This window comes from Cricetulus griseus, chromosome 3, assembly GCF_003668045.3.
Source record: "Cricetulus griseus strain 17A/GY chromosome 3, alternate assembly CriGri-PICRH-1.0, whole genome shotgun sequence".
NCBI lineage: Eukaryota > Metazoa > Chordata > Mammalia > Rodentia > Cricetidae > Cricetulus > Cricetulus griseus.
Window position 1 is genome coordinate 141,503,785 of NC_048596.1, and position 12,293 is coordinate 141,516,077.

Below are 12,293 nucleotides of genomic sequence, written 5' to 3' on the forward strand. Positions count from 1 at the left end.
AGTGGCTGAGCAATCCTGCCAGGTAATCATTAAAAAAATAGAAATTAAAAAATAGCGCAAAACAATTTTCCCCAAAGAGGATATATAAACAGCCAAAACAATACATATAAGCACAAACTTGACAAATTATCTTGTCATTAGGGAAATTCAAGTCAAAAGTCACAGAAAACACTGCTTACCTACTATGAAGGACATCATAAAAAACTAAAGACTTACAAATGCTAAAGAGGATGTGAAATAACCAGATGCTGTTACATTGCTAGTAGGTGTGTGAAATAGCACAGCTACTGTTGAAACATTCTGGCAGTAGCTCCAAGGCACACAGCCAACAGTTTAAAACCAAGACACAAACAGATACTTGCACACCAATGTTAACGGCTACATTATTCACAATAGCCAGCATAGAAAACAAATCTTAAATGGCCATGAATAAATAAATGGATAAAAAGCACTTGATATACACATACTATGGAAAATTATAACTACCAACTATGTAAGACACATTCTGAATAAACATTACATCATAGATTAACCCAGAAGATAGTGAGGTAAATTCAGCCTTTAATCAGCAGACTTGAGAGATCTGTCTATATGATCTACCTAAAGCACACAAATTCACAAACACAGAAAGTCAAATTCACAAGCTAGAGTCATTTGGGAAGAGGGACTATCAACTGAAAAAAATAGCCTCCATAAGATCTGTCTGTGGGCAAGTTCGAGGTCCATTTTCACATAGATATTTGTCAACATGGAAGCTGAGCTTGAGTCTGGCGCCTTAGACCACTCAGCAACACTGACACAAGGTACATTTTCTTAACTACTGATTTATGTGGAGAACCTAGCCCCTTACAGGTGCCACCCATGGTTGGGTGGTCCTAGGTGCTAAAAGAAAGCAGGCTGAGCAAGCCAGGGACGGAAGCAAGCCAATAGGCAGCACTCCTCTAGGCCTCTGATTTAGTTCCTGCCTCTAGCTTCCTGCTCTGATTTCCATGGATTATGAATTTGTAAATCATAAAATTAAAAAAAAAAAAAACACCTTTCTTTCCCAAGTTGCTTTTGGTCATGGTGTTTTACCATAGTAATAGGAAGCCTAACTAAGACACCAGGAATAGGGAAGAGAAGATGAGGAAGTTAAATGCTACTGTCTGTTTGGATGGACACAAATGGTTTTGGAAATACATAGAAGAGAAAGTTGTACAACATATACTTAACACATTCATTATAAATTTATAGCAGCAAATTCTATGCTCTGTATATTTCATTCCAATAAAAATATATAACACAAACTACCAATTTCCACTGCATCCAACTAAACATGCTCTTGTTTATGGAGATAATTCTAACATTTCTTCCGGAAATTCAGACAAGCAAACCTTACTACTCTAAAAGAAAAAAGCAAAGAAAGGAGAAGGAAATGGATGAAACTGCTCCTTCTACAACACTCACTGTACACACATGAACCTAACAGCAAACTTCAGTAGTTACTTCATTAGTGGTATTTGATGGAAGACAAAAATGTAAGTGTTTAGCTCTACCTGGCTCATTGATCCTGCCGAAAGTATGCCTGGTGTTGTGTTTTTTCGTCTTGAAACAGGTTTCACAAAAATCAAAGTCATCACAATTTCTACATTTGAATCTGGATCCATTGATAGGGAAAGTCTGGCAACCATCACACCTGTTTTTAAAATAGATAATAAGAAAAGGTCGAGGTCATTTTTAATAATTTTCAAAGAAAACTCTTCTTCTCTAAACTGATATAGTAATCATAAAACCAGAAACTCACGTGACTCCTGGATGAATACTGGGCACCAACTCCATTTCAGACAGCAGCCCAGTCCAGTGAGACTGCTGGGGGAAGTCCACAATGATGTCTTTCCCATTGGCACTGAAAGCTAGCATACAACAGAAACTGCCTGAGACACCTTTAAAGTCAACATAAACCTAGAGCTCACCTACTGTAGCTCTGTGATACTGTGTTGAAGTTATTCACATGTTGTAAAGAATGCTCCTTTGGATGTACAAGCTAAGATACTTAGCAATGTAAAATCATCAGCTAGCTCCAACAGAGGAAGAGTAAATTATCTGTGGTTACACAGACACTCAGTATACTCTAGTCTCCTTTACTTATGCTTATAATCTCCATAATAAAAGTTTTTAAGTACAGAAAGTCAAAAATTGCACTTAGTGCCTTCATATATTAGTAAATAAAACCATATTAATAATGTTAAAACTTTCTAGCCTTTAAGAACAATCTTCTGTCAAAACACAGACTTGGCAGCCACAATCATTTTTTGAAACTTTGTTTTGGTCATTTAAAAATCTTTTGAGCAAAAAAAAAAGCCTTATAAAAAGTAAAATATAAAAGAAGTCATTTGTTCTTGTGTAACCTGAGAAGTTCTAACAATGGCCCTAAAACTGGCATCCAAGTATTTAAAGATAAAATAAACAGGAATGGTGACATATGTTTGTTTTCTCTTTATATCAGAATCTGTTTTGTTTAGCCTATTTTTTATGTCTGTTATTTCTGTTCTCTTTGTATTCCTCAGACATATTCATTGAGCTTTTGATAGCTTAGTAAAAAGAAATAAATGCTAAATGCATACATAAATAAACCATGCTCTTTAACAAGGCCATTTTGTTGTTTGGCTATTACCTTTCACAAGCCCCACACTTTGATGAGTTACAGATCCCCACTTGTATTTTGGTGTGGTAACAGAAGCTTTGACCCGTACTTTATCACCAATCTTGATGTGAGAAGAAGAACTCGGTGGAGGATAACCTAAGGATTTCATTGGCAAACACACTGTAATTAATGTTCACTTTCTTGGAACTGTGTCTCTAAGAAGCATAATACATTAACAAGGAATGTGCTCACCTACGAGTTCGACATGAATATATCTAACCCAGTAAGTGCCCCCTTTCTGCTGCCAATCACACTGCACATTAAGGTCATGTAATCCATCTCTATCCAGTTTGATGACTTTTCCCACATCACCTTCACATACTTCTTCATACGTTCGACAGCATCTAACCATCATTCCCACCTAAAATTGAAATGGAAAGTTCAGTAAAGTACACCTAGACAAAAGATATAATTTATATAAGTAGTATTCTCAATTTGTCAGAAAAAGATTTTATTTAGGGCACAGAAGTAAGCTAAAAGTATTGTGCTGGGTGGTTTGTCAACTTGACGCAAATTACGTCACCTAAGAAGATGGAACATTAATTGAGGAGCTGCCCCCATCAGGCTTGCCTGTGGGCATGTCTGTGAGTCATTTTCTTGATTAATGATTGATGTTTGCCCAGCCCACCTTGGCACTGTGGGCAGTGATGTTCCTGAACAAGTGGTCTAAGCAAGCTTGAACAAGCTGGGGGAGCAAAAGCAGTAAGTCACATTTCTGCATGGCCTGTCTTCAGCTCCTGTCTCTACAGTCTTGCCTTGAGTCCTTCCCTGCCCTGGCTTCCCTACCTGACAGTATGTGATTGGGGCATGTAAGCCAAATAAACCTTTTCCTTCTCAAGTTGTTTTGATTATATGTTTTATCACAGTAGCAAAAAGCAAACTAGGATAAGTAGCATTTAGCATAAGTGGAACTAGATCTCTCTGGGAAAATATACATGAGCCTGTATCATCTTCTGCCAAAAAACACTGTAGCTACAGATTATGGTGTCCACCCAAAAGGACCCTCTGATCATCAGAAGGGAGTAACATCTCAAATACATCCTACAGCTAATAAATTCATCATGGTGATAATAAGCAACCCAAAGCTGCTTAGTTACCTTCAGCAGGCCATCAATTCGTCATTGAGAAAACTGAAGAGATAAAGTTCAAAAGTCACTGAAAATGAATATGGTGCTTATTCTGCCTTTCCTACAAGAATTATAATACAACTAGAGTTAAAAAAGAAAAAAATCTATCAAAGAAAACCTGAGCTAATAAATCCAAAAGCATTATGTAAGTTAGAAAATCACCATCACAGAGGCCAATAATGGGTGTATGTTTGGTGAACTTACTGCAGAACAAGCAAGATGAGTGTCCCCAGTAACAGACACCTATCAACATTAGGAACCTAATAAGCCTTCCTACTGAGGTCTCAGCACAAGTCCAGACACTCTGCAGTCCTGCTTCATGTTCGATTTAAACCTTCCCAACACAGATCTAATTACCATCCCAAGAGCATGCTACCTCCCTGGTTTCTTCTTCTCATTCTCATGGTATCCATCTCTTTCTAGTAAGTAGATCTTATTGGGCCAGCAGAGTGACTTCCACTCACAGGATAGCTGGCTCCGGAGAGCAGGGACTTCTGTCAACTCAACTCCTGCTTAGCATCTGGGAGATGCTCAAGTATTGTCAGATAAAAGATAAAGGAGGCTCATTCTACTCAATGCCCACCTGAACGTTCTCTCTCACATACACAGCGTAATCATCATTACTCAGAAAATCAGCACGCTTCTTGTAAGTCTGGCTCTCAGTCACAACAGCACCAGCAGCCTAAACGACATAAACACATTTGAAAAAGGAAAAGTTGAGAAATACACTTACAAAGGACTGTCAGCTGGGCAGGGGGCACATACCTTTAATCCCAGGAGGCAGAGACAGATGGATCTCTGGGAGTTTGGGGCCATTCTGGTCTACATAGTGAGTCCCAGGCAAGCCAGAACTACATAGTCAGACCCTACTGAAAAACAAAAAACAAATACACACACACACACACACACACACACACACACACACAAACCACTGAAATCTATAATATGAATAAGTGCAGCAGGAAATACTGAGAGTATAGTTTCTTTATAAAATCTTTCTACCTTAATAGCAATAGCACAGTATGCAAAGTAAATCTGCAAAAAATTTTAAATATATTATATTAATGAGTTTTTTGCCTGCATGTATATATATACAGCACACGCATGCCTGGTGCCACAGAAGACAGATGAAGTTATGTATGGCTGTAGGCCACCATGTGGGTGCTGAGAATTAAACATGGGTCTTCTGTAAAAGCAACAAGTGCTCTTAACCTCTTAGCCATCTTTCTAAGCAAAATAAATCTTAACAGTTTTTAACATACAAAGTTTCCAAAGCTTTTAAAAATAAATTTTACAAAACAATTTTCTCACATCAAAAATCAGTATGTCGCACAAAACATGATTTACTGTGTGCTTAAATGGTTATCTTTAGACTGGCTATCACTATGCATCTTAGGCTCATCTCAGACTCCTGACCCTTCTGCCTCATTCTCCAAAGTGGTATTACAGGCATGCAGCACCATGCCAGGTATTTTTGTTTTTGAAAGACAGAGGGTATTGCTATGCTTCCGAGGCTAACCTGAAACTTGCTATATAACACCAACCATCCTTGAACTCATAACCCTCTTGCCACAGAGAGCCCAGCATATTTATTCGTACACTAGCCAGACAATGTCTAACTATGTTTCAGAGAATGACTTTGAACACTCAGGCTCAATCAGTCCTTTTGCTTTCAGCTTCCAGAGTAACTGTGCCTACAAGAGACACAACCTTTCAGTGTTTTCAGTATCTTCTAAAAGCTAACCAACATCACTAAATTGTTATCAATGGTTTGTCTTAAAGCTAAGAGAAATTTTAATGGAGAAAACCCAATCATTATCTCAGCAGCAAAACAGACAGCTTTGTTCTGTGTGTAGTAGAACTGTGGGTAAATCTTATAGAATTGTTCACAGGGGATGCATTGTTTCTTAGGGATTGAGAAAAGTAGCATATAAGATAATCACTGTGTAAGACAGGCAGGATACGTGGAAGCCACTGACCACAGGGTAAGGGGTATCGTCCACATCCTCCACCACCTCCTCATCTGAATACTCGTCAGATACTGTTTCTGCATCCGAGAACTCTGTAACCTGGACATCAGAGTGGTCTAGCAGCCACCCAACCAAGGCTTCCACACCTAAGAGCAAAAACACTCAGCTGCCATCAAGACCAATAGCACCGAACTCCAAACCTACAAACAAGCAATCATGAAAAGAGAGAAAGTCATACCAGGCAAACCAGATGCATTCCCAGAGGTGCCAGTGAGTGACTTCAGAGCAAACTCTATATTCTTCCTAGGAAATCCCATTTCCATGAGCTGCACCACAATAGGCAGAGCAGGAGCTGGTGACTGCCTGCGCTTCTTCGCCCTGGCAAGATGGATGTGCTGTACAGAGACTGGGGTTGTGGCCTCGCTGGAGCTGCAGTCTTCACACCCTGGACTTGAAGGATGTGTGGATTCCACAGCCAAACACTGACAGAGGGCCAAAGCAGCAGCCTGGGAAAATAAAGAAGGTTAGCAGAAGAGTCCTCATCTAACCTCTACCATCTAAGAAAGAGTGAACAACCAACATCTTCTATGACCTGCATTGCAGAAAGCACAGATTTACATGTGCATCTCAAAACGAATTAATAAAACATGTTAGAGAAAAAAAAAAAAAACACATTAGAGAAGGGAAAAAGCTAAGTAGAAAAAGGAAAGGAGTCAAATGCTGCTGCTGACTGCTTCAGTACAGAACTAGTCAGTCATTCACAATTAAGTATATTGAATTGAAACTGTCAAGGTTGGACAAGTGTACCTCAAGTTCCTGTTTATCAAATATAGCTTTCACAGGAGATGGCTGGGTGGCTGAAGACAATAACTGCTGCAGGAGGATCATTGGAGGCTGTGGCCCTTCAGGTGACATGTCCCCAAGGTCAGGGGATGCAGCTGCTCCATCATCTGAATTTGAGAACAAAATTTGTACATTCTACTTTTCAACAGCCAACATCTTTACTAAAGGTTGGCCCACCTGTACCTTATACAGCCAGGCACGAGAGTCCCTCAGAACACCCATCCCTCAGACACACAGATCTTGTAAGATGACAACTGCATTTACAGTTGGTGACTAGCAGTCAGGCCACATACAAGACACCTGTAGTCTCCTTTTATGAACTGCTTATTCATCTACTTGGTATATTTTCTACTAGGCTATCTTCCTTTCTTTCAAATCTACTTAAAACCTCCATGTTAAAAAGATACCTGTATGAAGAGTTCCAGTCTCCTGGACAGCTGGCTGAGACAGTATTTGCCTTAGTTTGTCTTGGTGGGAAAGTAGTGCCCGTCCTGCTTTCAGGATGTACAGCTTCAACTGCTGGCTCCGCAGCAGGTCCAAGTCTACTTGTCCTATGAAACAAAAGAATCTAGTAAGAACCACATATCCAGCTCAGTCTCTCCTCTTCACCAACCATGCCATCTCTGCAACAAGTAAGGCCAAGAAATGTCTTTCAGGAATGAGCTGATCACATGCAGTTATTGTCACTGAGGAAGAGCTAAGTGAAATCTTCTGACCCCTAGATCTTCTTGCTTCCATCCTAGTGAGCTAAACTGAAGACTGAAACCACATAAGCATTTACTGTCATAATTAGACGTTTCCCAATTACTAAAATTTCAACTGGACACAAATAAAATATTTTCATATTTGCTTGCAATTTTCCTAGGAGGAATTTTGTCAGATGCATCTACTTTAGCTGAAGCCAGTTCCCTAGAATGAGCTTTCTGACCCAGTGATGTGAAGCTATGCCACATGTGTCTGACAGCAGACCAAGGACCACAAGATGGCATATGCAGGGGAGAAGCAACTTTCCTAAGCAGGGGATGCAGGAGGCCTTGGGACAGCACAGCAAGTGTGGGTTGAGAGAATGAAATTATAGGAGCCCTTGGGCACTAAACTTGGACCAGTGGGCAGAACCATTTCCTCACCATGATGAGGAAAATGGAGGCAAATGGGAGAAAGCAGACTGAATTTGAGGCAAACAGTTGTTTATATCCACAGGCCCTCCATTTAGAGTTGTGAACTGCAGACTCAAAATTAAAAGTGTTTGCCATCATAAATGTTGGAGCAACAACAAATATGGAGAGTAAATTGGGGGGAATATGCTCAAAGAGTACACAGAATGAGCTGGGAGTTGTAAGGAAACCACAAGGGTTTCATTGGTATAAAGAGCAAGAGAAGAAGACAGAGAAACAAACTCTGAGAATAACCAAAGGGCAGGAAGAAGAAAATCACAAGAGTAGTAACCCAGACCCAAAGGAAAGAAAGGTTTAAGCAAGCTGCCCCCAACACAGAGACAAAGCCAAGACAAAGTTCCTTAGGGCTGACTCTGAGGATGTCATGAGTGGAAAGCCAGCAGAGGAGAAATGAACCCAATATCCTAAAATAAAGAATAAATACTGGCAGTTAGAAGTGATGGGATTCCAAATAGGAGGTCAAAGGCAAACCTAAAAATTATCTTATATTCCTAACTATAGAATGATAAGTGCTAAGTCCACATGAACTCCAAGGCTCCAACAGTCATATAAACCCACTTTGACTAAAGGGCAAGCAATGCTGGTTCAGATTGCACGTTGCACTGACCTGCAAAAGCCGGTTTCGCTGATTTCTTTGTTTTGTGCTTTTCCAATTTGCTTCCAGCAAGGTTCACCAACTCAGCCCAGACAGAAAGCATGGGCTCCGTGAAGGGAAGATTGTTTACACTAAAGGCCACAGCAGGGAGCTGAAGAAAGGGCACAAAAAAAAAACTTCAAAGAGTTGCTGATGAGATTAGCAAAGTCTGAGCCCTGAATTTAAATAAGAATATTCCAAGTAATGTCCCATCTGAGAATAATTCTAAAAGATACTACAGGAAGACAAAAGTAAGTGTGTGTGTGTGTGTGTGTGTGTATGTGTGTGTGTGTGTGTGTGTGTATCAAATACAATCTGTATTAATGCTTTCATTGCCAGTTTGTCAACAATAATACATCATGGTTGAAGTTATAATCTAAGACATTTTCTGTACATTCCAAATTTTCTACATGTATTTATTCCTATTACAATAAAAAAATTGTGTTTTATAAAAAAAATTGCACTTAGATTACATCAAAATTATATAAACCTTCTCTACTATCCCTAAGTCATGGGCTTATGTTACAGTAGCAAGTTAGGACTTCTAAAGTGTATTTTTATTGAATAATTTGACTTCTAAAATTATTTCTTTAAAAAAAATCTTTGGATAGAAAAGTGCTTTTTAATCATGTTGAATGCCATAGCTTATTTTAAATACTTAAAATGGCCTTATAAATTGTAGATCCCTTTTTATGTCTATGAGACTAAAAGGCTCGTGGCTGTATGCTCCTTATGAGATCGGTCTTTCTTAGGAGTACAAACTAGCAAAGAAAGAGAGGTAACTCCTGATTCACATAGCTTCCTGGAAGGCAACATAAAGTGCAGGTTCTTCCGAGGTCTAACATTACAAGACAGTTTCAGTGCCACCCCGAACACTGGAGAGCTGGGCAAAGCTACATACCGGTTTGAGCTGATTCAACGGGCAAACTCGGCACATCCGCATGTCACAGAACTGCACAGTGATTCTGCCCTTTGGGGTGATTCGAGTCACTGTGCCCTCTCCAAACTCATCATGCATGACCTGGCCTCCCAGGCGCAGTCGGCCATCGATCCCTCCAATCACAGCCAGGACTGCCATAAGGCCCCCCACTTCAAGGTTCTCAGAGTCTGGGAAGTAGTCCTCTAACAGGGCCTAGGGCAGAAGGGAGACAGCAAGGGTGAAGTGGAAATCCCTCAGAGCTGCCTGTCCTTATGAGTTTAGCTAAACTTAAGTCACTCCATCTATTCCATTTATTATTTATAAACTTATTTTAGGAAACAGAGTATCTTACTACATTGTCCCAAACTTGAAAGCTCAAGCAAACCATCTGAAGGTGGGACTACTGGCATACCCCATGCCAGTTTTCTGAATTGTTCATTTCTTCAATAATTATTTCCATTAAAATGACCTTAAATAAATACTGGAACAAAATGCTTCCTGTTTTAAAAGATAAGCTGAGAGCCAAGGCCCTCCAAGCTTTTTGGAAACAAGGAACACACCCTTTCTGATGTCTTTCCAGAGCAGCTGTGTGTGACAGAGCAAAGCTGGGAGTTGATGTATTTGTTGATGAGGCCATTCCACTGGGTCAGGGAGTGCAGAGTTCGGAGCAGCCCCACCACCTCTTCAGCCAGAGTGCTGCTGTGGGTGGCAGTCAAGGAAGCCTGTGGCCGGGCCCTCCGCTTCCTCAATGTGGATTCTGAAGCACAGAGAAAAACCATGTTGCACATTGCTCATTAGACAGGGGTACCAAGGAAAGGCACAGCCACTCACCTCTAAGTAATGGGACATCAGAAGAACAGGTAGTGAGCAAACTGCCCAAGAAGCCAAACAGTTTTTCCACAAGACACTTCATGTCCCGGGCCCTTTCTGTCTTGTCCCATGATGGAAGAACTGCTTGTAGTAAATGAACAGCTAAGATCTGATCAAAGACAACATAAAATGACAATTGCAAAAGAAGACATTAGACAGCTTTCTCTTCTCTCCACTTTTATCCCTTATAAAATTAACAATGTACAACTGTGACATTCATGACTAATCAAGCTGGTTAACAGGAAAGAGTATCAGGAATTCAAAATGTATGCATTTAAGTGAAAGTGTTATTCTTGACCACCACTCCAATGGGACAGATGAGAGCAGTTGTGAAAAGGAAAATAAACTTACTTAGCAACTTAAGGAACTGCAGTAATCAAGAACCTCAGCAGCCAGAGCCAGAAAATCTGTCTACTCTGTTTCACTTGTTGCTATTTTCTACATTAACTGCTCAATGAAGAAACAAAGCTACAAGGTCGGTGAGCTTCAGGACTGCCCTATCTCTCAGCCAACTGGGTTTTGCTGGCAGCATATTACCTGCCTCTGCAGTGAGGCAGCAGTGAAGGGTGCATGCCCCTCCACAACCTTCATGAGCAGCGTAATCCACCTTGGAGAGCTGAGGGCACCACAGGCCTGCGGGGTGAGTGCAATGCTCCGGACGAAACCCAGTGTACACCAGCTCCGGTGCTGCTCCCTGCACACCAGTCTGTCTGGAGGAGCTGCCAGAAGAGACAAAACATGCTTGAATCAAGACTCTAGGAAGCAAAGCATGAGCACAACCCTTACATTTAAATAACCTACCAATTCATTTTGGGCAGTAAGCTACTTTACAAGGGACTATATGAGAGGAGTGGAGGAAGGCTCTTAAGTTAGCTTAACAAACATTTGACAGCATTTTTTTTAAACCTTTAAAGTATATGTAACTCAAATTAGTTAATTTAATCTAGTTATACTGTTTCTAATCAATATAACATGCAATTCTAACAGCAGTAATTTACAATATGCATCTATTTTACTTTTTAATCTCATGTGCCTCAAATGTCCCTATGATCCACATCATAAAATGCCCAATCCAAGTTTACTTAGTTTTTTTTGTTATGTAGCCAGAACACATGAGCCCACCTCTATTTCTCCAATGCTGGGATTACAGGGACATGCTAATAAGCCCAATAAGAATGAGGTTTTTCTGTCCCTCCTGGCTTCCCAGTCTCCAAAAACATGTTCCCCTTTCTACTCTCTCTAAGCAAGGATGCTACGTGAGTTCCCACGGGACTCTGCTGGGACCCTCCCAGATCCAAATGCAGCAACAGCAACACAACAGCATCAGCTTACCTTCCCACTAGCCCATGTTGCCTTCCTGTCCTCCAAGCTCACTAGGACCCATACATAAGACACAGGCTCACATACTAACATTCACATATATACTTAGACACTAACTCATAAAATTACTGAGAAATACTCAAATATTCTTTGCCATATTCACTCATGCATACTCACAAATGCTTTCACCTTTACAACTACTGCAATAACTAGTAGAATCATAATCATACAATCCCCATCTCTCACACATATACATACAGAACAAACCCACATTCTGCACTCATCCCTCTCTCACTTACACATAAAATAAGACATGCTTAGACAATTACTCAAATATTCATACGCATCCATCTGCACTGACATCCACCATGCACATACATGTGCTCACTTTCTCCCTCTATCACCAACCAAGCCTCCTCCCAAAGATTCACTCAAACTTCTGACCTTTACTCTCCTATGTACATTCACAATAGTGCGATCATACAAATCACTGTCAGACACTGACACCATACATGTGTTCAGTTACCTATAGACACACTCAAATACCTGCTCCCATACTATCACATATTATCACAACCATGTGTGCTCATGCCTATCCTCCTCTCCCACATACACATTCCCTTACTCCCTGGCACTGATACTATGCATGCTCATTACCCACACTTGGATTTGCACTCACCATCAGTAACACTCCTACATACCTACAATAATTCCTGTACACTCAAGCATACTTCACATACTTCACATACACT

General features: G+C 40.4%; 1 protein-coding gene across 4 annotated transcripts in view; it reads right to left on the reverse strand.

The window, feature by feature from the left end:
* Positions 1 to 12,293, reverse strand: part of Herc2 (HECT and RLD domain containing E3 ubiquitin protein ligase 2) — a 175,960-nt gene that overhangs the window by 71,330 nt on the left and 92,337 nt on the right. For all 4 annotated transcript variants that reach the window (XM_027404742.2, XM_035442481.1, XM_027404741.2 and 1 more), the window contains 14 exons: positions 10,759 to 10,940; positions 10,183 to 10,330; positions 9,912 to 10,108; positions 9,334 to 9,564; positions 8,406 to 8,544; positions 7,031 to 7,174; positions 6,588 to 6,730; positions 6,019 to 6,286; positions 5,790 to 5,926; positions 4,394 to 4,492; positions 2,876 to 3,044; positions 2,654 to 2,779; positions 1,784 to 1,892; positions 1,536 to 1,675 (listed from right to left, as the gene is read on the reverse strand). In XM_027404742.2, coding sequence (XP_027260543.1) covers positions 1,536 to 1,675; positions 1,784 to 1,892; positions 2,654 to 2,779; positions 2,876 to 3,044; positions 4,394 to 4,492; positions 5,790 to 5,926; positions 6,019 to 6,286; positions 6,588 to 6,730; positions 7,031 to 7,174; positions 8,406 to 8,544; positions 9,334 to 9,564; positions 9,912 to 10,108; positions 10,183 to 10,330; positions 10,759 to 10,940 — 2,232 coding nt within the window. The remainder of the gene's footprint in view (positions 1 to 1,535; positions 1,676 to 1,783; positions 1,893 to 2,653; positions 2,780 to 2,875; positions 3,045 to 4,393; positions 4,493 to 5,789; positions 5,927 to 6,018; positions 6,287 to 6,587; positions 6,731 to 7,030; positions 7,175 to 8,405; positions 8,545 to 9,333; positions 9,565 to 9,911; positions 10,109 to 10,182; positions 10,331 to 10,758; positions 10,941 to 12,293) is intronic.